Source organism: Peromyscus californicus, unplaced genomic scaffold (assembly GCF_007827085.1).
Source record: "Peromyscus californicus insignis strain IS unplaced genomic scaffold, ASM782708v3 Scaffold_21__1_contigs__length_65335640, whole genome shotgun sequence".
Classification (NCBI taxonomy): domain Eukaryota; kingdom Metazoa; phylum Chordata; class Mammalia; order Rodentia; family Cricetidae; genus Peromyscus; species Peromyscus californicus.
Genome location: NW_026294514.1, coordinates 54,880,334 through 54,905,680, shown reverse-complemented (window position 1 = coordinate 54,905,680; position 25,347 = coordinate 54,880,334). Strand labels below are relative to the sequence as shown.

The window sequence follows — 25,347 nt, the reverse complement described above, 5'->3', positions numbered from 1 at the left end:
TACATAATAAAAAAATAAAATCTTAAAAAAAAAAAAAAAAGAAGATAATTTCGCACCTCTTCTAGAGTAGCCAAACCTGTAATTCTGACCATAGAACATGCTGGTAAGGATGTGGAGCAAAGGAAACTCCAATGCTGATGAGAAAGCAAAAACAATGTGTGGCCACTTTGGGAGACAGCTTGGCTGTTTCTCAGGAAACCACTCTTCTCTTACTATATGGCCAATAGAATGAGTTGGAAACTATGTCTACAGAAAATCCTGCTCACAAATGGTTGTATCACTTCTATCGACACTTGCATGAATAGAGAAGCAACTAGGATGTTCTCCAGCAGATAAGCTGATAATTGCACAGTGGAATGCTTCTCAAATAAAAAAGGAATGAGCCATCAAGTCATAATAGGACATGAGAGAACCCGAAGTGCACAATGGTAAATGAAGCCAGCCTGAAAGGATCGTAAACCCCGACTTCATGGCACTCTTGGAAAAAAGCAAAGCTACAGAGATTCTAAACTGTTAATTCGTTACAAGAGTATGTGGGGGGTGTCCCATACTGTGGTAGACCAGAGGAATTTAAGGCAGTGAAATATTCTTCAGAATGCTGTAAGGGGAATACTTAATACGTATTTGTCAGAAATATTAGACCCCACCAAGAGTGAACTTTATCGTAAACTATGGATTTTAGTTAATAATGTATCAATATTGTTTCATTAACTATAACAAAGTTACCATAGGAATGCAAAAATGTCTACAACTGAGGAAATTGTTAGAGAGCCCTCTGAGGAATATATGCTCAATTTTTCAGGAAACCCAAGACTACTTTAAAAAGGGTTACTAGTGTTTAAAATGAGCTCCAAAACAGAGACATTTAAACAAAAAAGCGGGTACAGTGATGTCCTGTTTATTCTCTCATTAGGCATTAAATGTGTCCAGGAACAGCACCTTCTTCAAAGTGAAGACCATTGGTTTAGTATTTGGAGAGAGTGGGAAACATTTTAAATTTCTGTATAGTTTGAAATTTTTTTATAGAATAAATGCTTCTAACATTTGAACAATCCGATTAAAAAATGGGCTAAAGAGCTAAACAGAGATTTCTCAAAAGAAGAATCTCAAATAGGTGAAAGACATTTAAGGAAATGCTCATATCCCAGGCACTTGGGAGGTAGAGGCAGGATCAGAAATTCAAGGTCTTAGTCATCAGAGAAATGCAAATCAAAATGACTCTGAGATACCACCTTACACCTGTCAGAATGGCTATGATCAAAAACACCAATGACAGTCTATGTTGGAGAGGATGCGGAGCAAAGGGAACACTCCTCCACTGTTGGTGGGAGTGCAAACTTGTACAACTACTGTGGAAATCATATGGCGGTTTCTCAGAAAATTGGTAATCAATCTACCTCAAGACCTAGCCATACCACTCTTGGGCATATATCCAAGGAATGCTCAATCATACCACAAAGATACATGCTCAACTATGTTCATAGCAGCATTATTCGTAATAGCCAGAACCTGGAAACAACCTAGATGCCCGTCAATTGAAGAATGGATTAAGAAAATGTGGTACATATACACAATGGAGTACTACTCAGCAGAGAAAAACAATGACATCATGAAATTTGCAGGCAAATGGATGGAACTAGAAAATATCATCCTGAGTGTGGTAACCCAAACCCAGAAGGACAAACATTGTATGTACTCACTCATAAGTGGATACTAGATATAAAGCAAAGAACAATTAGACTGCAACCCACAGAACCAAGGAGACTACCTAGCAGGGGGGAACCTAGGGTGACTGTGGCTTATAATAAGTTTTGGTTTTGCCCAATCACTGGGCAAGCCTCAATGAAACATTTCACTATTAGGATAAGAATTTGTAGTGTATCAAGCTGATAATAATAAAAAATAAATAAATAAAAAACAACAAAATAAATCAATAAATTTCTGTATAGTTTGAATTTTTTATAGAATAAATGCTTCTAAGGCTGGGAATATAATCACTTGGTAGAATGCTTACCAATGTTCGAGCCCAGACACCAAGTAAACTGGGCATGGTGGCACACCCCTGTAATATTAGCACTTGGGAGGTGGAGGCTGGGAGGATCAGCTCAAGGTCATCTTCAGTCACATATGCAGATTGAGGGCAACCTGAGCTACATGGCCCCAAAAACTGCATTTTAAGTAATGAGGACTGTGGGCCAGGCAGTGTGGTGACACACACCCTTAGTTCCAACACTGGGGAGGCAGAGGCAGCTAATCTCTGAGTTCAAGATCAGTTTAGTCTACTTAGCAAGTGTGAGGATAGCCAGAGCTACATAATAGGGAGACCCTGTCTCAGAAAACCCAAAAGAAGAAAATAATAATAATAAAAACCCCTGCCAGGCAGCGGTGGCACACACTTTTGAGCCCAGCACTCGGGAGGCAGAGCCAGGAGGATCTCTGTGAGTTTGAGGCCAGTCTGGTGTACAGAGTGAGATCCAGGAGAGCTACCAAAACTACACAGAGAAACCTTGTCTCGAAAGATCAAACCAAACCAAAACCAAAAAAACCTGCTTTTGGGGGACTGAAGAGATGGCTCAGAGTTTAAAAGCATTTGCTGCTCTTGGTTCAGTTCTCAGTACCCACATGGTGGCTCACAACTCTAGTTTCAGGGAATCTGATGCCCTTTTCGGGCTTTCCTGGGCACACCGGTATGTGACCCTCATACACGTAAAAAAAAAAAAAAAAGTCTAAAAATGATACAACCAATTATCTCAGGGGTGGAGGATGGGAGGGGTTGTTCTGGCACTGTTTCTGTAGCCCAAGCTGTTCCTTGGCCCTGGAGCTTTCAGGACCGGAACCCCTTACTTCTGGCCTGTGTGAAGTGACAGAGTAGAAGCAGGATTGGCGCGTGGTGCCTAAAATTTCGCCCATGGTAAGGTGACCTGCTGACGTACCACATAGCCTAAGTCAGAAGCTCATTTAATAGTAAAAGGGGGACCTGTAGGGTCCTAGCTCCCGTTTTGGGTAACTGTTGCCTTGCTTGCTGACCTTGACCTTGATATCTTCCCTATGCTAATTCCCTCCCGGGTTCCACCCTCCTGAATGCTTAAGGGAAATTCCTTGTCTGTGTATCCTGCATAATGGGTGTTAACAGCTTAGATGCAAGATCATAAAACATCGGTAGCGAACTTCAGCCCTCCGGGATTCTCCCATTGTGCTGTAAGCCTGTATTTAAAACCTCTTCCCTCCTTCAATAAACAGCATTCGGCATTAAAAAAAAAAAAATTTCGCCCATGAAACTTTGCTGGAGATATTTTCCTAATCTTAGTAGGTTCAATGTAGCAGAGAGATCCGTGGTGACTGGGCTGCGTGTCCATGATAACACTGAATAAGGTTCGGACACAGAGGAAACACAATTCAATCCCACTGTTGTGCCCTGATCTCCAGGACCCCCGAAAGACCACTGTGGAGGCTGAACCCCAAAAGTAAAAGCAAAGACCCTTTATTTCAAGCTCAGGATTGGCTGACACTTGAGGGTGTAGGTGGGTGCTGTGCTAGGAATGTTTGGAATGTCAGTTATTCCCCCTTAGATGCAGGCCCTCCCTGGGTGGGGTCAGCTCATGGTCTTTCCTGGATCCCGGAGTTGCCTGCCAGCAAGCCTGTCACAGAAGCTGTGTCTGGGTATCCAGGCCTGTCATGGCGGCTGTGTGGTCAAGCCCCCCTGGGTCCCGCACATCCACCATCTGACATATTTAAGTAGCACAACCACCCTTTTGTTTGTCTTTAGAGTCAGGGTTTCTCTGTGTAGCTGTGGTTGTCCTGGTGTTATGCCCAGATCGCAAGGACCCCCCCCCCCCCAAAGACCACCAGGGAGACTGAATCCCGAGTGTAAAAGCAAAGAGCCTTTATTTCAAGTTCCAGAGCTTGGTCCCTCTGTCCGACACAGCGGTGAGAGCAGAGAACTCTGAGCTCAGGTGGGGCAGAGTTTTTATCATAGCAGAGGTTGGGGTGAGGGGATTTCCAGGGTACGGGACCCTGATTGGCTGACATTTGTCTAGGGGTATCTGTAAAACAAAACTAGGTGTGTGCTAGACTCAAGGACACCTGGCCACCTTATCTAATGGTTGGAATGTTTGGGATGTCAGATACTTCCTCACCCCTGGGTAGATCCCTGGGTGGTATCAGCTTAAGGCTTTTCCTGGATCTGGGTGTTGCCTGCCAGTAAGCCTGTCCCAGAAGCTGTGTCTAGGCCCCTAAGCCTGTCATGGCTGCTGTGTGGTCAAAGCTATTTTTGGGCCCCTTCACGCTGGAACTCACCCTGTAGACCAGATTACCTTCAGACTCAGAAATCTGCCCGCCTCTGCTGTGCTAGGATTAAGGCAGGAGCCACCACTGGCCCGCTAACTTCCCCCCACCTTGTTTTTTTTGAGGATGTCTCCCTAGTCTGGGCGGGCATGGAACTGGCTACATAGACGAGGGCAGGCCTTGAACTCATGGAGATACACCTGCTTCTCCCTCTGAGTGTTGGGTTTAAAGGCACGTGCCACTACGCCCAGCTTTTCCAGGTTTTTTTTTTTTTTTTTTTTTTTTGCAGGCATCTAGATGTGCATGGCTTCACCAAGTACGGGTCAAGACACGCAGGTCCGGTGTGGGCACGCCCCTTGGAGAGACTAGATAGCTACAAAGAGGATCAGTGTTAACCACGGCCTGTGTGTGTGTGTGTGTGTGTGTGTGTGTGCATGTTGGGGAGTGAGGGGGAAGACGTCTCCTTAACTCTGTGTGTGTGTGTGTGTGTGTGTGTGTGTGTGTGTGTGTGTGTGTGTGTGTGTGTGTGTGTGCATGTTGGGGAGTGAGGGGGAAGACGTCTCCTTAACTCTGTGTGTGTGTGTGTGTGTGTGTGTGTGTGTGTGTGTGTGTGTGTGTGTGTGTGTGTGTGTGTGTGCATGTTGGGGAGTGAGGGGGAAGACGTCTCCTTCCTGGACGACCACACTGCCAGGTTCGAGAAACCACAGGCAGCTCGCGCCGGCTCTGGGCTTGGCCAGCCCCCAGGTCTGAACAAGGCCGGCACAGTGGCCGAGAGGCAGGCGCGGGCTGGAAGGTGAAGCGGGGAGCCAGCGCACGTGCAGCGGGGTCCCCCAGTCCAGCGCTCCCGACAGGGCACCGCCGAGGGCTGGCAACTCGGCGGGAGCAGCAGAAGTAGCTTCCGCCTTGCAAACCACGATCGGACTCCATCGCCCACCCGCAGTCCCTCAGGGAAAGCCCCAGAGCGCCGCCTGGCGACCGCGGCCGGCCGGAAGCATGGGGGTGGGCCCCGACGTGCCCCGCCCCTCCGCCGGCCAATCGGCGCGCGCGGCTCATGAATAGTGAGCGCGCGGCGCCGCCCCGCCCCGAGTCCGCGGCACCGCCCGCTCGCGCAGACCCCGAGCGTGGCCGCAGCGAAGATGGCGACTGCCATGTACTTGGAGCACTATCTGGACAGTAAGCACCCTGGCCGAGCCGCCGCCCTCGCGGGTCTGCGCCGCCGCCGCCGCCCCTGGCCCGCCGCGACCCGTGCGGGGCCCCGGGGTGCGGTCGCGGGCGGGGACTGGTCTTGGGGATAGTGGGGGCTCACGGCCGGTCTGGGGCGGGGCCGTGGATGGAGGGCGTGGGGCGCGGCGCGGGGTCCCGCCGCCTCCGCCGCGCCAATTCCAGGTGCGTCACGGAGGGGCGGGGCCGGCGGCTCAGCCCGCCCTCTCCGCTTCGGCCACACCCCCGACGCTGACCACGCCCCGGTCCCCTCCCCTCCAGTTCAGTCTTGCTTGCGGGAGGTCCGCCCCTTCTTAACCTGCTGCTTCTGTTTGCATTTGGAATCGTAGTAGGGAGCTCTAGGCTAGTGGGGTGCGCTCTTTTCGCGGGAACTCATGCTGCCACAAGCCAGTCCGCCAAGGGAGGATGTCCTGAATAACGGATTGATCTTTGACGTCCCAGGCATGTCTTCCTCCGTTTATTTATAGAAGTTGAGATTGACTCCCGGTGGGAATGGAGAGGGGGATTGCTTTTCACTCTTATTTTTAAAAAATTTATTTATTTATATTTTATGTGTGAATGCTCTGCATGTATACCTGTACACTAGAAGAGGGTGTCAGATCCTATTATAGATGGTTGTGAGCCACCTTGTGGTTGCTGGGAATTGAACTCAGGACCTCTGGAAGAGCAGCCAGTGCTCTTAACCTCTGAGCCATCTCTCCAGCCCTATTTTCCATTTTTTTTTTTTTTTTTTTTTTTGGTTTTTGGTTTTTGGAGACAGGGTTTCTCTGTGTAGCTTTGCACCTTTCCTGGAACTCACTTTGTAGACCAGGCTGGCCTCGAACTCACAGAGATTCGCCTGCCTCTGCCTCCCGAGTGCTGGGATTAAAGGCGTGTGCCACCACCGCCCGGCTATTTTTTATTTTGTTCTTTTAGTTTTGCTGGATCTTTAGACATATTTCTGTGGAGACTATGTAACAGAACAGCTCTTTTTTTTTGTTTTGTTTTGTTTTTTCTTTTTTTTTATTTATTTTTTTATTTATTTGTTATGTACACAGAAGTGTGTACCAGATCTCATTAGAGATGGTTGTGAGCCACCATATGGGTGCTGGGAATTGAACTCAGGACCTCTGGAAGAACAGTTGGTGCTCTTAACCTCTGAGCCATCTCTCCAGCCCTGTTTTTGTTTTTTCAAGACAGGGTTTCTCTGAGTAGTTTTTGGTGCCTGTCCTGGCTCTCGCTCTATATAGATCAGGCTGGCCTCGAACTCACAGAGATCCGCCTGCCTCTGCCTCCCGAGTGCTGGGGTTAAAGGCGTGCGCCATCACCGCCACTGTTCTTTATTTTATGTATATGTGTTTTGCCTACATGTGTGTTTATGCACCACATGTGTGTGGTGCTCTCTGAGGCCAGAGAGGGCATCAGATCTCCAGAACTGGAGTTACAGATGGCTGTGAGCTTTCACATAGGTGATGAGAATTGAGCTTGGGTCCTCTGGAAGAGCAGTAAGTACTCTTTTTTTTTTTTGACAGGGTTTCTCTGTGTAGCTTTGGCGCCTTTCCTGGAACTCACTCTGTAGCCCAGGCTGGCCTCAAACTCACAGAGATCCGCCTGGCTCTGCCTCCCAAGTACTCTTAACAGCTGAGCCATCTCTCCTTCCCTGGAGGCAGATTTTTGTCTACTGAGAAGTACATACTTTCATGTTTCTTTTAGGCATTGAGAACCTTCCCTGTGAACTTCAAAGGAACTTCCAGCTGATGCGAGAGCTCGACCAGAGAACAGAAGGTAGGTATAGCCTGAGCTGGGTTTTGACCATTGGTCAGAGAGAGAGTGAGTAAAGTACGTGGGGTATCAGAGAGTCTGAAGGGACCTTGTATAGCACAGGGTTTGCATCGTACAGTGTCTTGGGGGGAGTGATGGTACTTTGTTTTTTTGAGACAGGGTTTCTCTGTGTAGCCCTGGCCGTCCTGGAACTCACTCTGTGGACCAGACTGGGCTTGAACTCACAGATCTGTCTGCCTCTGCCTCCCAGGTGCTGGGGTTACAGATGGGTGCCACCGCCGCCCGCGTGCGTTTGTTTGTTTGTTTGTTTGTTGAGATAAGGTCTTGCTATATAGCCTTGGCTGGACTGTAACTGGCTGTGTAGACCAGCCTATCCCAGACTCATAGAGGTCCACCTCCTCTGCCTCCTGAATGCTGGGATTAAAGGTGTGCACCACCACGCCCATCTCAGGTATTATTTGTTTATTAATTTTGAGACAGCATCTTGTTCTGTGGCCTAGGGGAGTGCAGAGGTAGGGGAGAGTGCTGGTACTTTGAACTCAGCTATAGTTTCTTATTCTTTTTTACTCTGTGTGTGTACGTATATGATATGTGTGTATACATGTGTGGGGATATACACTTACCATGGCGTATGTGTAGGGGTCAGAGGACAGGACAGCCTTGGGTTCAGACCTTGCCCTCCACCTCCTTTGAGACAAGGTCTCTTTTCTGGTTCACTGCTGCATGTACCAGGCTAGCTGGAATTTCCCAGCCTCTGGCGCCCATCTCCCACTAAGTGCGCTGGAATTACAGATGCACGTGCTACCACACTTGGCTTTTGAGTGGGTTGAGGGGGATTTGGACTCGTCTTCTTTCACAGCGGTTTACCCACTAATAGGTAGCCGTTTCCCTAGCCTGTTTCCTGGCTCCCTGCACGGATTCTTGCCATAGCTTGTCAACTGTTGCCCTTTCCAGTTAGAATATCTGTTGCTTTTCTCCTTTAGAAATTTCCTTGTCTGCACTGTCTGTAAAAGTTGAGTATTCCTTATTCAAAGTGCTTTCGGCCAGCAGTATTTTGGATTTTTATGTTTTTCAGTTTTGGAGTGTTTACACCTATAATGAACTATCTTGGGTGGAGGTGCAACTCAGGTCTTAAACAAAAGATTTGTGTGTGGAAGGCGATTTTATATGCCACTGCTATCGAATTTTGTGTGTGAAATCGTTTGTTCTCAACTGCATGCTAACGACTGTCATCTGAAGTCCCACTTCTCGGTTAGAGCAGAGTTGTGTGTGTCTCTGCCGTCGGTGTTAATGGAAGCATGCAGGGTGTTTCTACATGTTTTGCTCTGTTGTTCACTGTCAGCATCATTGGATTCAACCATAGGGTTGTGAGTCACTTAGTTATTCCCTACGCTCTAGGTGGTATGTACGGATGGAGCATAGACCTTGCTTACTAGCCATTCTGTGGGTTGGATGTTTACATTGTGTCTTGCTTTTGGCTGCTGTGTGTGTTTTCCTATGTGTATTCTGGTACTTGTGTGCTTCTCCTCTGGGTATGTGACGAAGTTGTACACCAGGCGCTAGGCAAGATGACCACAAAGTTTACTGTTCAGGAGAGTCAGAGGGCAGTTTGACTTCTTGCTGGACAGTACTTGTGCTGGGTCTGTCCTGGGTAAGTTGCCGTACTAGAAAGTGCACGCTGACATGGCCAGCGAAGCTCCTGCCAGCATCCTGGAAGCACGGCACTCTACCTCCTGCTTCCACTTCTGCCCTGTCCCTGTTAGATAAGAAAGCAGAGATCGACATCCTGGCTGCAGAATACATTTCCACGGTGAAGACTCTGTCTTCAGAGCAGCGTGTGGCGCACCTGCAGAAGATCCAGAGCGCCTACAGCAAGTGCAAGGAGTACAGTGATGACAAGGTGCAGCTGGCCATGCAGACCTACGAGATGGTGAGCGAAGGGAAGGGCTCAGCATGCAGGCTCCCGCCCCTGCCTTCCAGGCCACAGAAGGACAAAGGTGTATGGAAACGTGTGTCCAGGGTGGGAGTTTGGAGCACCCAGAGAGAGGACACATTGGAGGTCTTCATCTGGGCCTGCTCCTACGGTTTTGTTTTTTTTTGGGGGGTCCTGTTTTTCTTGCTTGTTGGTGAAATCATTTTTTGTTTGTGTTTTCTTGGGGTGCTGGGGAGATCTAATCCAGGGCCTCGTGCATTCCAGGCAAATGCTGAGCCGCTGAGCTGCATCCAGCCTTTGTTTTTCTATGAAGTCACGTTTTCAAGTGTCCTTTTACAGGTGGACAAACACATCCGAAGGCTTGATGCTGACCTGGCGCGCTTTGAGGCTGACCTGAAGGACAGAATGGACGGAAGTGACTTTGAAAGCACTGGATCACGAAGCTTGAAAAGCAAGTTGACCGATGTTCTGTCTATTAATGATTGCAGTTTTAAAGGCTTTGATCTAAATGTGTCAGGCACATGTTGGTAAATGAATCCGGGTGACTCTTGCTCCACTTTGGTCTGTGCTGTGATAATAATGGGGGTCTTTGTCCTTCAGAAGGTCGGAGTCAGAAAGAAAAGAGAAGCTCCCGGGGCCGAGGCAGGAGGACATCAGAAGAGGACACTCCAAAGAAAAAGAAGCATAAAAGCGGGTAAGAGGTTTTCTGCCCCCTTTTCCCAATGGAACACCATCTTTCGAGCAACAGGGAGGATGTGCCTGGGGGAATCCCTCAGTACCAGCACCCTGGGGGAATCCCTCAGTACCAGTACCCCGGGGGAATCCCTCAGTACCAGTACCCCGGGGGAATCCCTCAGTACCAGCACCCCGGGGGAATCCCTCAGTACCAGCACCCCAGGGGAATCCCTCAGTACCAGCACCCTGGGGGAATCCCTCAGTACCAGTACCCCGGGACTTCACACATGCTGAGCCAGTCCAGGCACACAATGGTCCTTGGACAGTCTCTTCATATCCTGGGCTGTCAGAGTGACCAGGGGGGCTGCAGGAGTCGTCCGAGCGCCTTATGTGCAGGAGGCCAGACCCCTCCTCCGAAGTCATGCGTGTACCACCCTTGGTGTCAGGAGAACGCTGCGTACTTACTGACAGTGCTGTGCTGAAGCCCCTTTTTCAGTAGCTGAACTTACTGTTGATGATGGTTTTATACATTGCTGTGTGTTCCATACGTACTTGCTGTTAAACTATGTGACTGCATTTACACACGTCATTTATCTTGAAATCCTTCAAGATAGTCTCCCACTGTTGCTTCCCGCAGAGGCATTGTGCTGTTTCACTGAAGGGGTGTTTGGACTGAAGGGAACATGGTGGAGTCAGGTGACCCTGAGTGCTGGGGAAGGCTGGGGAAGCTGGTTCTCCTTGACAAAAGGGGGAAGGCTGGGGAAGCTCGGATCATCGAACCTCTTGGTGCATGGCCACTTGAGCTATCACTGAGCTGCACCCCAGTCCTCCCAGTGTGGCCGTGGCTTTTATTTTATTTATTTATTTATTTTTTGGTGTTTTGGAATAAGGTTCGATGAATGGCCCAGGCTGCCCTTGAACTAATGACCTTCCTTCCTCAGCCCTCCTAAGCACTGGAGTGCAGGCGAGTGCTGTCGTGGCTGGTTTATGCCGCCATTGGGGTCAGACCCAAGGCTCTGTGCATCCTAGGAAGGTACTCTGCCAACTGAAGTAGGTCCCAGCCCATCTTTACCTCTCTCTCTTTCCTCGTTGTCGTTTAACTTTTTGACTACAGGGGCTTGCTAATTTTGGCTCGTGGGGTGGCAGCAGGATGTCTCTGCCCCTTCCTTCCCCGAAACCCAGAGGCTGTGCTTCTGCGTTTGCACAGACAATTTGGATGACTACAGTGCCTCGCTAATTAGCACAGCCACAAGAGCATGAGTTCACATGAGTCTGTGGCATTCTTGTACTTCTTGCTCATAGTGTCTGGACCGGGCCTTCTTGAACTTGTCTACTTGTGACACACAGAAATATAAAACACACAGAAAAATTGGGTATATAAGAGGGCTGATAATACATCATACAGAAATTTATTTTAAAGCAGTTCTTTGACATACATAAAATATATACATATATAATATATAATATATATTAATGTTTTTGTTTCTACATAAAGAATTGTCTTTGGTTGATATTTGGTACTGGAGGATATAGAACATCCTCATTGCTTCTCAGTTTTTTGCGGGCCGCAGGAATATATCATAGAGATTCAGCTGTGTATTAAAGCTGAACTTTGACCGGCCAAGGGTCTGTCAAAAGGCAAAGCCATTTATTATGATTATTTGGTGTTACCCAGCCTTTAATATTTCAGCTGTCTTCTGCTATGAAATCCTTGAGTGCCCAGACCAATTGGTAAAAATGTTCAGCTCTCTAGACCTGTTGAACCTAAGTTACTAACTGCCCTGCTGAGTTTAGGAGACAAGCTGGCGGGAGACGCCTGGCTTTGTTTCCTGTGCTAATGAAGCTCAGACCATCCCCTGGCCTTGAGGAGGCCTAGTGGTTCTCCTGAGCTCTTTAACTGAGAACAAAAGAGGTTTTTGCCTATCAATTTAAGAGATAAAACAACATTCCTGAGGAGGCAGGGAACCACGAGCCCAGGGAAAGAAAAGGTAGGTATTTTCTGTAGAAGGGAAGAACAGGATGGAGAAGAGAAAAGGTTATGAGAGAACTAGATGGGTAAGAACTTGAGAGGAACAAACTGAGATGGGGAAGAACTAGATTGAAGGGCTAGAAGAACGTACTAGAGGGACGAGATGGAAGATGAGGAAGAGTCAGATGGGGAAGTCCTAGCTGGGTAAGAACAAGATGAAAAGGACCTAGAAGAGGCAGAGTTAAGACGAGAGAATTAAGATAGAACTTAGAGGGAACAGTAGATAAACAGAGAGAAATCAGGCAAGAAAGGAGCTAGGCACGAGAACAGAACTGAAGCTGTGTAAATAGGATGTTATGCCAGAGGAATTAAAGCAAGTGGACTATAGAGCTTGGTGTGCTGAGATTCTATTTCCTGAAAATAGTCCTCGCCGTTAGTAGTTCTCTCTCCTGAGCCCCTGGGATGTATAATATTAAGGCTGGTCCCTCTAATATTATACCAGAAGAGTTGATTGGTATTTTGATGACTATGGTTCGGTTATTGAATATTCTGAAACCTTATACTGTTGTCAGATTTTCTGAGACACCTCTCACCCCCCCACATTCAGTAGTTTAGGGTTCGTGACCCACAGTTTAAGAAGCTGAGGTCTAAACAGTGCTGCTAAGTAGAATTCCGGTTGTGATCTTAGGGATTGTCTCATGTGCAGTGAGGCTGAATCTGTGTGGATCTGACTTCCACCAGTGGACCATGCTGTCTGTGCAGCTATGGTTACAGGTGTCTGCTCACTGTAGGAGAGGATCAGACTGTAGATTAGCAACTTGTATCGATATCACAGATGGTAGTTGTCAGTTCTGGAGCACCCATTTGAATTGATTCCCTTTTTAAAAATACAAATTTGAAGCTGGGCAGTGGTGGCGTATGCCTTTAATCCCAGCACTCGGGAGGCAGAGGCAGGCGGATCTTTGTGAGTTTGAGGCCAGCCTGGTCTACAGAGTGAGATCCAGGAAAGGCGCAAAGCTACATAGAGAAACCCTGTCTCGAAATCCCCCCACCCCCCAAAAAATACCAATTTGACTCCTTTTTTGGAAAATGATCCATATTTCTATCCGTTTACTCATAATCTCATAATTCTTTTAACTTTTTTTTTTTTTTTTTATGAGATAAGGTCTTACTCTTTGGCCAAAAAGCAGTGGACCAGCCAGGCAGTGGTGGCACATGCTTTTAATCCCAGCACTTGGGAGCCAGAGACAGGTAGATCTCTGTGAGTTCAAGGCCAGCCTGGTCTACAGCGCGAGTTCCAGGATAGCTCCAAAGTGACACAGAGAAACCCTGTCTCAAACAACAACAACAACAACAACAACAAAACGCCAGCAATGTACCCTGAATTCCAGCATCCCAAGTGCTGAGTATTAACTTACTTATGATAGCTATTTAAAGTTCTTTTGTGTCAACCATAACATCTCGAAAGACTGTATCTGTTCTGTAAGTCAGCTTTATACTGCCCACTGCTTCTGGCTTGAGGAGAGACTGGCTGTGGAAATAAGCCCTGGTCTCACAGACTCTAGAGCTGAGGGACTTGTCACTCTGCCTTTGTTGACATATGGCTCATTCTGTTCTCATATTCAGCGCATAGCCTGGGTGTACGTGGCTACCACATGTAGGTCCTAAAGTGTTATGTTGATAGCTAGGCCACCCTTCCTGCCAAATCTAGCAGATGGACAGCACCTCTCCTGCTACAAATCACCCAGCTCTATCACTCCAGGGTCTTGCTGCCTGTAAGGGGCTTTTGAGCTTTGCATGTCTGACTCGTGGGATGGCAGCATGATGTCTGCTCCTTCCTTCTCCAAAACCCAGAGGCCGTGCTTTGGGGTTTGCACAGACGTTCTTGCTGGTGTCTTCTTCACTGAGTGTTTCACATAGTGTCCTCAGCATGAGGAGCCCAGTACAGGGATCTCGATGGGGGTGGGGGGGGGGAGCCAGCACCCACTGGCTGTAGCGTCCCCCTAAGGCCTCGGGGGTGTGAGACAGGCATTGTAACTGCTCCTAAAAACTCACAAATGAGGCAGGCTGTTCAGTTTCTTCCCTGACGGGAGCCATCATGTTACGTCTGATGCTTAAGAGTCAGTCACTGCTTTCTGACTTGCGTGCTGGGCTCGCTGCGGTGGTGGCTGTGGCAGTGGTGGCTGGGTGGTGGCAGTGGGTGGTGGTGGCAGTGGGTGGCTGTGGCAGTGGTGGCTGGGTGGTGGCAGTGGGTGGTGGTGGTAGCAGTGGGGCAGTGGCAGTGGTAGCGCACCTGTTCTGTATTGACTCGGTGTTGGTGCGTTTCCTCTCTGGCCCCTGAATGGCAGTGCAGCCACGGTTCTGATTTGCACATGTTCAGACGGGGAGAGACTGCTGGAAGAAGGGGTGTGCTCGGGCCTTGACATCTGGTGCACAGATCGACTTCCACAGAGTAGGCATCCAGAGATAGCCCAAGGCCCTGAAGTTCTGGGTTTGCTGTATCAGGATGGGCACTTGGTGTGGCTTCAGGACCTGAAGCTTGCACAGACGCCTGCCTGTTTCTGTCTGGAGTTCCTGCACAGTCTTTGTCCCTAGCCTGTGGTTTTCTTCGTGACCTAGATGAGATGGACTAAATGTTTCAGTTATAGCTTGGTGGTGACCATCATTTTCCATAGGGGACTTGGAGCAGTGCTCTGTCAGGTTCCTGTGGCTCAGTGGCCACTTGACCAGAGGATGGATATCAAGGAGAGGTACTTTCCTAAAACTGCCAGACCCCATCTGTTTCCCATGTAAAGTCCTATAAGCTAAGGTCAATGTTCAGTTCCTTGGCTGCCCCAGGGCCTGGTTTTCTGGCACACCAAGGCATGCCTGTGGGACTGAAGGGGTCATTTTCTTCTGCAGTACTTATCCTGAAGTTTGGGTAAGCAGCTAAGTCCCTTGTTACTTGGATTATTAGGGAAGCCCATGGGCAGTCATGTCTGGAGGGAGCTTCCCTGGATACATCTGGGGAGGGGAGCTTACCTAGCCAAAGGCCAGAGCAAGTCAACATGCCCAGGGGACAGAGACTGCCTGTGGGGTACTGCTAACTAGGTGCTCTTCTCGACCTCTTCTACTCTCCTGTGTTTTGTTTTCTATTTCAGAGACAAGGTCCTAATATGTACAAGCTGGCCTTGAACTTCCTTTATAGTTCAGGCTATAAAGGCTTTGAATTCAGGATCCTCCTGCCTCAACTTTCTAGGTGCTGCATTAAAGATGGGTGTCCCCATGCCTGACTGACTGAACCTGGGGATTCTGAGCTGCAGGTCACATGATAGCTGAATGGCTGGCTGTGACTTCCTATGAGAGCTGAATGGTGGAGCTTCCTATGGGAAAGTTCCATATAGCTGATAGAATTGAGCAGCAGAGGCAGGCATACTTCTGGGCTTGGTTTACTGTCTCAGAGGGGACTGCATGGTGTCCATTGACAGTAGGCCACACAGAGACCATGGAGGCCAAGATGCCAGGCATAGTTTCCTACTTGAACCTCTTGGGAGTTGCTTGAAAGCAGTATTGTAGAGCACTTGGACTCACATGTTTGTGTGACATTTCTGCGAAAGCATGGCTTACCTGCTTAGAAGAGGCTCCAGTTCCAGAGCCTCCAAGGTGCTGGACTAGAATGTAGTTTACACACCGACCTGTATATGCAGCAACTATAATGGCCTGGAATGGAAACACTTAGGAATTCAGAGGCTAGGAGCCCAGGCTTCTTCTGCAGACATAGTCCTCCTGGGAACTGGCCATATTTATTTATCACTCTACATTCCTAGTTTAGGGGTGGGTAGGGATAGTGGTGTTACAGGTTGTAACACCAATCATAATTGGTCCCGGAGCCAGATATCGGGGTAAATGCTGAAAGATCAGTAAAGGAGCCAGCTACTAGAGAGACTCTTTTTTATTTTTTAAGATAGGGTTCCTCGGCATGGCCTTGGCTGTCCTGGAATTATCTCTGTAGACCAGGCTGGCCTTGAACTCATAGAGATCTGCCTGCCTTTGCTGGGGTGAAGGGCGTGTGCCACCACCGCCCAGTTAGAGATACTTCTTACCTCCAGGACTTCTCCACCCAGCCATGTTATTTCCTGTTTCCACCCCCCCAGTACTGGGATTAAAGGCGTGAGATCCCAAGAGCTGGGATCAAAGGTGTGTGCCACCACTGCCTGGCCTCTATGGTCACCTAGTGGCTAGCTCTGCCCTCTGATCTTCAGGCAAGCTTTATTTGTTAAAGCACAAACAAGATCACAGCAGGTATAGGGATTGTACCATCTAGATTGCCCTATAGTTGACATGATTATTTGAAAAATATATGTAAAGAGTAAGTTCAATGTCCTGCTCTACAGTGAAGGGTGGGGCTGGGCTTTGTAGGCAGCAGTTGTAGGGGGAGTCTGAAGGGGTAGGATTCTTGCTAGGTTGCTTTCAGAGACCTAGAGGCGGTTTTGGATGGATATTAGGAAGTGAGCAGGATAGTGTGTACCATGGTGGGCAGATGGGTAAGGTTACTCGGTTGATACCTGGAACCCAAAGGAGGCTAAGAGGGGCTGCAAGTATATGGTTTGGGGTGAGTGTTCCTGGGTAGTTGTAGAGGATACACTGTCTCTTTTCAAGGGAGGAGTATGAGAGTCTGTGGGAGCCCAGCTCCGACCCGCTCCCACCTATCGAAGGGTTCCTGGGTGGAGGAGAGAGGAGTGAGGAAATACTAGGTAGAAAGATAGACCTAGATGACAAGGAGTAAGACAGAGACCCAGGATAGCTTCAGGAGGGCCCTGGGTCAATACCTAGCTGCCCAGAGCTTTATTCAAAAGGGCTTTTTATAATATGCCAAGGGGAGAGGCAAAAGACCTCCCCCTTGCAAGATCAAAGCACACTATACAGCCAAGTGTAGACCCTTCCAAATACTTGGTAACCACACCCCTTTATGCAGCCCTGATGGGTAAAGCAAGCTCAGATTCTCTGACGCTGAGTAAGATCTCACTAGATAGCCTCTGTGGGCCTCCATAGAGGAGAGGATATCCATTGGTTATGGCAGAACTGGTGAGTGCCTCAACCGTTAGGTCAGCCTTGGGTGAGACACAGATGGACTCTTCTCAGATGTTAGCTATCTACTGGCAGGGGGGTCATGTTCTTGTCCCTACCAGGAGGTGGCAGCCAACACAGAAGGGAGGCCCAGAGAAAGCAGCAGCTTTATCTTGTTGGAGTGGATATTTGTCCCCAGTAGACAGCAATGGCTGGTGTTGGATTTAGTTGCTGGTGAGTGCTATTAGCAGTCTCACACCCCGCTGCCTGCCTCTGGGGCCTCTGCTGGTATGAGAGTAGCGTGATTTCTGTTTGCCGTCTGTTGCTGCCCCTAGGTTTGTGGCTGGTAATAGTCCAAGGGAATCTCTTCACCTGATAATTAGCACACCATATCATTCTCACTATAAATTCTTAGGAGCGATTTGGCTGGAAGGTTTTAAGGTTATCCTTGAGAATGTATTTCTGTGACAGGTATTAGGACTGTTCCCAGGTTCCGTTGACAAGAAAATCAGAAGCAGGTTTATGAGTAATGGATCATTAGTTCTGAGTCATTATGGACTCTTTCCTTGGAACCTCGAGCATCTCTGGTTCCTGTGTAGAGGAGCCCTGGGCCATTGGTGGAAGGGCTGCAATCTGGCCGCCCGCGTCTCCTGCCTTCCTCCTGTTGCCCTGATCAGCGGATCCTTTCTCTCCCCTCAGGTCCGAGTTTACTGACAGCATCCTGTCTGTGCACCCCTCTGATGTGCTGGACATGCCTGTGGATCCGAATGAGCCTACATACTGCCTGTGCCACCAGGTGTCCTACGGAGAGATGATCGGCTGTGACAATCCAGATGTGAGTGGATCCTAAAGGGTGCATGTCCCCGGGACAAACGGTGTAGAGACGGGTGGGTGTTAGCCTTTCTGTGTCTAACATACAGAGTGCACGGGTGTGACGCGGGCTTTCCCCTTGCTTTGCAGTGCCCAATTGAGTGGTTTCACTTTGCCTGCGTGGATCTCACCACAAAGCCCAAAGGAAAGTGGTTAGTATGGGGGTGACTGCAGTCTTGGGCAAGCCTGTCTGGCTGGTGCTCTGGGTCCTGTTGTGCGTCTCCATATTTCTGCAGCGTTGGTCCTGGCTTGGGAGGCGGGTGTGTGTGTGTGTGTGTGTGTGTGTGTGTGTGTGTGTGTGTGTGTGGCACACTTACAGAGGGAGATCTGCTGCTCAGCTTACCTGGGTGTATATAGTATTCACACTACCGCCCTTTGAGGAAGGGCTCCCTGCCTCCACCCCAGTGTGCATCCAGTATGTCAGGACAGTGCCGTGCCCCTGAACTGTGTCCCTTTGCCCTCTGGCTCCATGTTGGGTAGACGGTATTTTAAGTGAGGACAGAAGAGCAGGTTATTGTCTTCAGGGGAAAAATGGGAATTATGAAGAACTCAAGAAGTAGCTGTAGAACCTGTGTGCTCCCTTCCAGGGGGCTCCATCTAACAGAGCATAGGAGGCCTGTGTATTCTTGTTTCCATCCTACCTCTGGTAACACCTACTGTGCATGGCTCCTTACCTCATGTTACAAGAACCGTATGGCAGGTGCCTTGGCTATGCCTGTGCCTTGTGGGAGTGGGCTGGGCTGCCCTGGCAGTGGGCGTGTGAGAGCAGGTATGTGGCTAGACTGTGATGGATGGTGTGTACTCTGCTGAGGCAAGGGAAAAAAGCAGGCTTACGTGAGACCGTGGAATCTGACTTCCAGTTCAAGTTGGACGTGGTGCTGTTTGCAGGATTCCCAGGTGGGGAGTCTGGCAGCTCTGGCCAAGCTGTTGTGGTGTTACATCAACCTTAGAGAGTCTATAAGCCTGGCAGCTGCCCAATGTGCTAGGCCCAAAGCCAGACAGAAGAACTAGGGAGTGGGGTTCTTCCTGTAGGTTACCACAATGGGCTTCCTCAAAGGGACGCACAGCTTCTAACTGACCTGGTCACTGTGGCACACACAGGTTGGCGCTCCGAGGGAAAGTGACGTCAGCTGTAACGTGTCAGAGAGCTGTCTGCCACATGGAAACCTCCCTAGAATGTCCCTTTGGATCATGAGTGGTTGCTCTGTTCTCGAGTGTCCATGAACATTGCCTGAGGCTCTGATAGGTGCTTGACCCACTGCACTGGGACCTGTGTGACCCATACAGGCTCCAGCGCCCAGTGCAGTGTGGTGTCCACAGGCTTCTCAGGCCCATGTCTGCATGTAGGATCTTCAGCATGTCCAGTCTGCCAGCCAGCCTTTGGTGCCACCTCCATAGTGGGCACCTCATATTACGACTAGCCTTATCAACCTGATCACCAGGCTGTGCTGGTACATATTGGTCAACTTCCGATATGCACAAGTTAGCGTTTCAGACACCAGCTTTCCTCATGAAAGACTGCCACTCACCTGGTGTAGCTGTCCTCTGGCACTGTCTCACCAGAGTCCAGCTACCCTGGGGGATGTAGAAAGTATATCCTTGGGTGTCCTGTGTGCCAGGAGAAACGATGCCAAAGGTTGCTCCCTGTGTCTTTCTCGTGACAGGTTCTGTCCACGATGTGTACAGGAAAAGAGGAAGAAGAAGTAACGGAGAGGCTGTGCCAGACTGCAGAGCAAGCTAATATATTTCTTCACTCATGTTGCAATATTATCTTTCATTTTAAAACTACCTTATTTCAACTGATATTTAATAATTCAGTGGCCAGTTATGATTTTGGATGTTTCCCAAATTAAGAGGCCACTGCACCGTTTGCACAGAACAGTCTCGCAGGGACTCGCCACAGTGACTTCACATGCAGGCTCCCCACCCCTGCATCCTCCCAGCACTGAGAATTTCGGAAACATTGCCTGTGGTGAGTGTCAGTCTGGGCTGTGGGCAAAGTGCTGCGTGGTGCAGGGTGGATACATTTTAACCTGGTGTCCTGCGCTGTTTGGGGACTAGAGGGTCAGCCTTGAGGGTCCGTGTTTTCCTGGACTGTCTTGCGGCACACTGGAAGCACAGCTGTGGCTCTGTGAGCAAAGTATTGTCAGGCGCTGTCCCATGCTGTGCTCTGACCCTGACCGAAGACCAGGGACTCCTGGCCAACATACCTCTGATGTGTCTGGAAGGGACTGGGGCTCTTCCCTGGTGGAAGCGCCCTCTGTTTCATCGTGCACCACCTTTTCAGTGGAAACCTCCAGCCCTCCCTGGAGAGTAAGCTTCCATTAGCCTCGGACTGTCAGTTATCACAACCAGCACCGCCCATCTGTGGATAAACAGCCAGGCTGAGCTTCCACCTCTCTGGGAATTCCTAACTTTTTTTTTTTAACTGTGAAGATGAAATTATTGTAATAGCATGAAGGTCATGGGTCTGTGTGTCTATGAAGTGAGTCTGTCTACTGTGAGCTAATTTTAGAACTCTGCTATGTTGCATCCCACTAGACCAGCAGCTTACATTCAAGGGGACTACAATTATGTGACATGATTTGTGAATTTGTATGCCCAATAGCAGTTCTGGAATGAAGGTAGGGAACTAGAGTGTACTCTTCGTTTAACCAGTGTCCACAAAACCAGTGTTGAACTGTCCTTTGGAAATAGTTGGGGGTGGGGGGTGTATACACAGGGCCTGTGGAGACGCATCTGGGGTGGCTCCTTACTTGTGACAGGATCCTGAGAGCTTCCTTTGACTTAGAATTCCTCTGGCATGTTTTCCAGTGTCTCACTCAGGCCTTGAGAAGTAAGAGCCAGTCCCTGGCCTCACTCCAGAAAAAGACCCACAAGACAGAGCTGGGTTATGCAGTTTCCCGTGTAAGGAGAGGCCGGCTTTTTATCTGACGACAGGTGCATTGTTTTAAGATGGTCATGTCTAAATCGAGAGATTTCCATCCAGGGAATGGAAACAAGGCAAGAAGGAGCTGTATCTGCCCCACATCATACCAGCACGGTCATGTTCTACTGGACAGGGCGTCCTGCACAGCCTGTCCCAGCCAGAGAGGGAGACAGGAATGGTTTGTGTTTGTGCTACTGAGTAAGTTGGTCCATGTAGACCCTTCCTAGGCAGCAGGTGCCAGGCAGGTGGCAGCAGCTGCTAGGCAACTGTCCAAGCTTGTCTCTAGGCTAGGAAGAGCTTTGGAAATTTGGTTCCTGTGGCTTGAGGGGCTAGTTTTCTTCTTGGGGACCCCCTCTCAAACTCAGATTAGATAGACATTTTCATTTCTTTTTGTTGTTTTTTGGTTTTGATTTTATTATTTTTTTCTTTGTTTTGTTTTATTTTTGTTTTGTTTTTGATTTTTCCAGGCAGGGTTTCTCTATGTAGTCCTGGCTGTCCTGGAACTAGTTCTGTAGACCAGGCTGGCCTTGAACTCAGAGATTCACCTGCTTCTGCCTCCTGAGTGCTCAGATTAAAGAGATGCATGTGCCGCCACCACAGGTTAGACATTTTCATTTCTTAACTTAGACTTTTGTTGTACTAAAGGTTGTGAGGATAAGTTACAGAAATTTTTTTTCCTTTTCTCTTTTTATTTTAAAGACTGGGTATTATGTATCCTAGGCTAGCTTTGAACTCACAATGTAGCTGAAGATAACTGATCTTTTGATCTTCCTTCCTATACCTCCCAAATGCTAAGGTTATAGGTGTTCACCAAGAGGTCTGGTTTTGCAGTGTTAGGGACCAAACCCAGAACTTTTTTTTTTTTTTCCCCAGGCTGGCCTCAAACTCACAGAGATCTGCCTGCCTCTGCCTCTCCAGTGCTGGGATTAAAGGTGTGCGCCACCACAGTCTGTTAAAGGTGTGCACTACTACCCAGCTCCAACTCAGAGCTTTGCATGCTAGGCAAGCATTCTGCAAATTGAGTTCCATCCCCAGCCCTTTTTCTTCATTCTTTTATCTTTTTTATTTTTTTCTTTATTCAGTCCTAGGGGTCAGGCCTCGTACATCCTTTAATTTTATTTTATTTATTTATTTATTTGGAGGCGGGGCCTAATTATGTAGCCCAGATTGGCTTTGAACTAGTAATCATCTTGCCTTAGCCATGAGATGTTGGGATTACGGGTGGATGCCCCCTGTAATGTCTGGCCCTCTTATCATTTCTGGGAGCACAAGAAATTTAAATTATATCTTGTCTTGGAAGCTGATTTAATACCTGAGATTCAGCCTGAGGCAGAGGAGTATTTCCTGGTGGAGGCACTAGAGGCTACTTAAACTCCATCTTCGGGCTTCCTGAGGTCATGCTGGTTTCTCCTCTGACTTCCACCTGCGGCCATCCTGTGTACTGGCTTCGGACTTTTATTTATTTTGCAAATTTCTATGATTATCTGCTTTTTTTTTTTAAAATTTACTCTTGACAGTTATAATAATGTCACCAAAATAAGATTCATATAGCTTGGAAACAACAGAATTCATGGTTTGGGGATTTAACTCTGTGGTGGAATAACTTGCCTACCAGTGTGAAGCTCAGTGTGGTATTGGTTGTATGGTGGTGAGCAAAGCTGCCTTCCAAAAATGATGGTCTAGGTTTGATCCTTGACAATGAAACAGAAAAAAGAAGCAGGAAGCAAAATCCTTTGGGTCATTGTCGGTACTCCAATGGAGTGTTTGTTCCATTGTTACTGTCTGAGCAAGGAGGATATTCAAAGAAAAGTGTACCCCCAGCTCTGGCTAGGGTGCTGCAGAAACACAGAAGCATGCTGCTGCGCCACTGAGCACCATCCCAGCAGCCCCAGCTGTCTCCATCCTTGGACCAGATATTCTTTCATGCCTGCCCATCTAGGCCTGGCGCTTGAGCTATCCCTGCCTCTTAGACAGAGTGGGTAGGGTGACCCCCACAGGTCACCTTGGCAGCCAAGGCTGGGTCTTCCTTCTGTCATTCCCCTTCCTTATAAGTACATAAGTGTTTTGCTAAGAGGAGAGGAATCATCTTCCTTATTTTCTGTGCATATTATCAATAGTTTGAATTTCTCCAGTTTCTTATAGGAGAAGCATGATGAATTAATAAAAAAAACTGAGCCCCAAGATCTGTGAACATGCTAGTGGTGTGATGGTCCGAGCAGTACTGACCATTCGCCAGTCCAGCGGGTGAGGTTGGTAAGAGTCAGGCCGCCGGCTGTGTCTTCCACTCCACAGTGAAGAGCCGTGTGGTGTGAGGGCTTGTGGATGGCTGGGGAAGTGGCCGCCTGTTTGCTCCTGTGTACACACACAGCATCTTGTCTTCTGCCCTCACCTGTCCCCAGAAGGCCTTGGCAGGGATGCTTCAAGCAATAACACTGTCCAGAGATCAACTCCTCCATGTGATATGGTGCCAGGGTTGGCCCTGTTATGAGGCTGGGAGGTTAGGTCTTCAGGGTTTGAGATCGAACAGTGAGGGACATTTATTTGAGGCTTTTGAAACCCTGTTTTCTATGAGCAGAGGCTGGTCTTCCTGCCTATGTTGAGAGGAGCTTCAAAGCAGGGGAGGTCTAAGGAGCGTCTTTTCCCTCAGAATGTGCTGTGGTGTTCGTTCACCACACTCCATCCATCAGGATGATGCAGCTTTAACATGAATGTCACATTTTATTTTCAAGGAATTATTACCTATGTCCCCTTTGTAAAGGAGAGATACTATTGTAAATCTTTTTATTAAATAATGTAAAGATGTATATCTGTATTTTTGGATCATGGATTATGGATATATTGTTTAATAAATAAAAGTATTTTTGGGAAGAAACATTTGAAAGTTTCTTAAATCATTTTGAAAACAGGCATGTAGCATCCCTGTGCTGTGCCAGAGGTGAGTGTTCATTTACTCAGTCAAGGTTGCCACTGAAGGACTTTGTGGACCTAGGATCCTGAACTTGGCTTTGGTTGGGCCCTCAGGGAGGTCAGTGGCCAGAGCTGGGTTTCCACACTTGCGTGGAAGACGTGTGCATGAATGGGAATGCTAGAGTCTATTCTATAAAGTCTCACTGAGGGGCCGGGCTGTCTCCGTCTCTCTGTAGAACACTTGCCTGATGTGTGCTACGCCTCCCCTGGAGCGGGAACCTAGACCTGGGGCATTCTTGGGATTGTCGGCATCCATTTGAGAACTGCCCTAGTCTGGTGGGGCAGTTTCTACACACATACACAAAGACCCCAGACTGGGTGCTTAACAAAACTTACTCCCCACAGTTCTGGAGATTGAAATCAGGGTTGATGTCTGCTGAGGGCTTTCCTTGGGTTGCAGGCAGCTGGCTTCCCACTACACTTACATGGCGAGGTGAATGGGGCTAGGTAGGAAGGGAGTTCTCTAGCATCGCTTCTAATTTCTTACTTATTTTTGAGACAGGGTCTCACTATGTAGCTCTGGCTGTACTGGAAATCCGTGGACCAGGCTGGGCTTGAACTCACAAGAGATCTACCTGCCTCTACCTCCCAAGTGCTGGGATTACTGCACTGCCAGGTATGGTGGCACATGCCCATAATCCCAGCACTTGGGAGTTCAGGCAGGTTGATCTCTCTGAGCTTGAGGTAGCCTGGTCTTTATAGCTAATTCTAGACCAACCTGGCCTACATAGTGACATACAGGACCTTGAGCATACTAGGCCAGTGCTCTACCCACTGAACTACGTCCTCAGTCCATAGTGTTGCTATATAACAAGTCCTGCAGGTCTCAACCCTAAGTCCCTCTTAGCCTTAATTACATGCATGTAGGCGCTGTTCCCAGTCACATTAAGGATTAGGGCTTCCACATAGGACTCGGCTAATATATACATTACTGAGTTGACTTAGACATTCCCTTGGACAGTGCTGAGTTTCTAGACACTGGTCAGCACGAGGACCAGCCTTTCACCCATCATGGGAAACATTTTGTCAGGGGCTGTGGTTTTGGGGGAAAGGCCCTGTGGCAACATGTTATATGGTCCGTGTATACTCTATGGTATATCTGCAGTCATTTCCCAGCGTGACTGTTAATGGTTAAGGGAAAGTCCACTTCTTTGGGTGGTGAATAGGTGAGTGACTGACTGTCGATTTATATTTTGACTTTTCGCTGATTTATTTATTTGTTTGTTTGTTTTTCAAGACAGGGTTTCTCTGTGTAGCCTTGGCTGTCCTGGAACTCACTCTGTAGACCAGGCTGGGCTAGAATTTCACAGAGATCCGCCTGCCTGCCTCTGCCTCCTGAGTGCTAGGTGTGCACATATTTTCTTTCTTGAGAGAGTTTCTTTGTGTAGCTTTGGAGCCTGTTCTAGATCTCGCTCTGTAGACCAGGCTGGGCTTGAACTTACAGAGATCAGCCTGGCTCTGCCTCCCTAGTGCCACCGCCCGGCCCTGACACATTTTCTTAAAGATTTATTTATTTTTATTTTACATATTTTTATTTTGCATGTGTGAGTGTTATGCCTACATGTATGTCCACGTATGCTGGGACATCTGCGTGGAGTCGGATTCTGATCAAAGCAGAACGGTCTCCACAGGAGCTCACTGCCAGGGCACTGGGAGGGTGGAGTCAGGGCGGAAGGGCGGGGTCGGGGAGGG

The 25,347-nt window shown here is 48.4% G+C and overlaps 1 protein-coding gene across 4 annotated transcripts; it reads left to right on the top strand.

Moving 5' to 3' along the window:
* Nucleotides 1-5,319: 5,319 nt before the first annotated feature.
* Ing5 (inhibitor of growth family member 5) lies at nucleotides 5,320-23,555 on the top strand. 4 transcript variants are annotated; one of them, XM_052750315.1, is made up of 8 exons: nucleotides 5,320-5,457; nucleotides 7,198-7,269; nucleotides 9,030-9,196; nucleotides 9,539-9,650; nucleotides 9,803-9,893; nucleotides 17,589-17,724; nucleotides 17,850-17,911; nucleotides 19,424-23,555. In XM_052750315.1, the coding sequence occupies exons 1-8, from the start codon at nucleotides 5,421-5,423 to the stop codon at nucleotides 19,464-19,466; spliced, it is 720 nt and encodes a 239-aa protein (XP_052606275.1). In that variant the 5' UTR covers nucleotides 5,320-5,420; the 3' UTR covers nucleotides 19,467-23,555. The 4 variants fall into 4 exon arrangements, with proteins under 4 accessions (XP_052606275.1, XP_052606274.1, XP_052606273.1 ...); XM_052750314.1 differs by having other exon boundaries at nucleotides 5,328-5,457; nucleotides 9,800-9,893; XM_052750313.1 differs by lacking the exon at nucleotides 5,320-5,457 and adding an exon at nucleotides 5,632-5,946.
* Nucleotides 23,556-25,347: the final 1,792 nt, after the last annotated feature.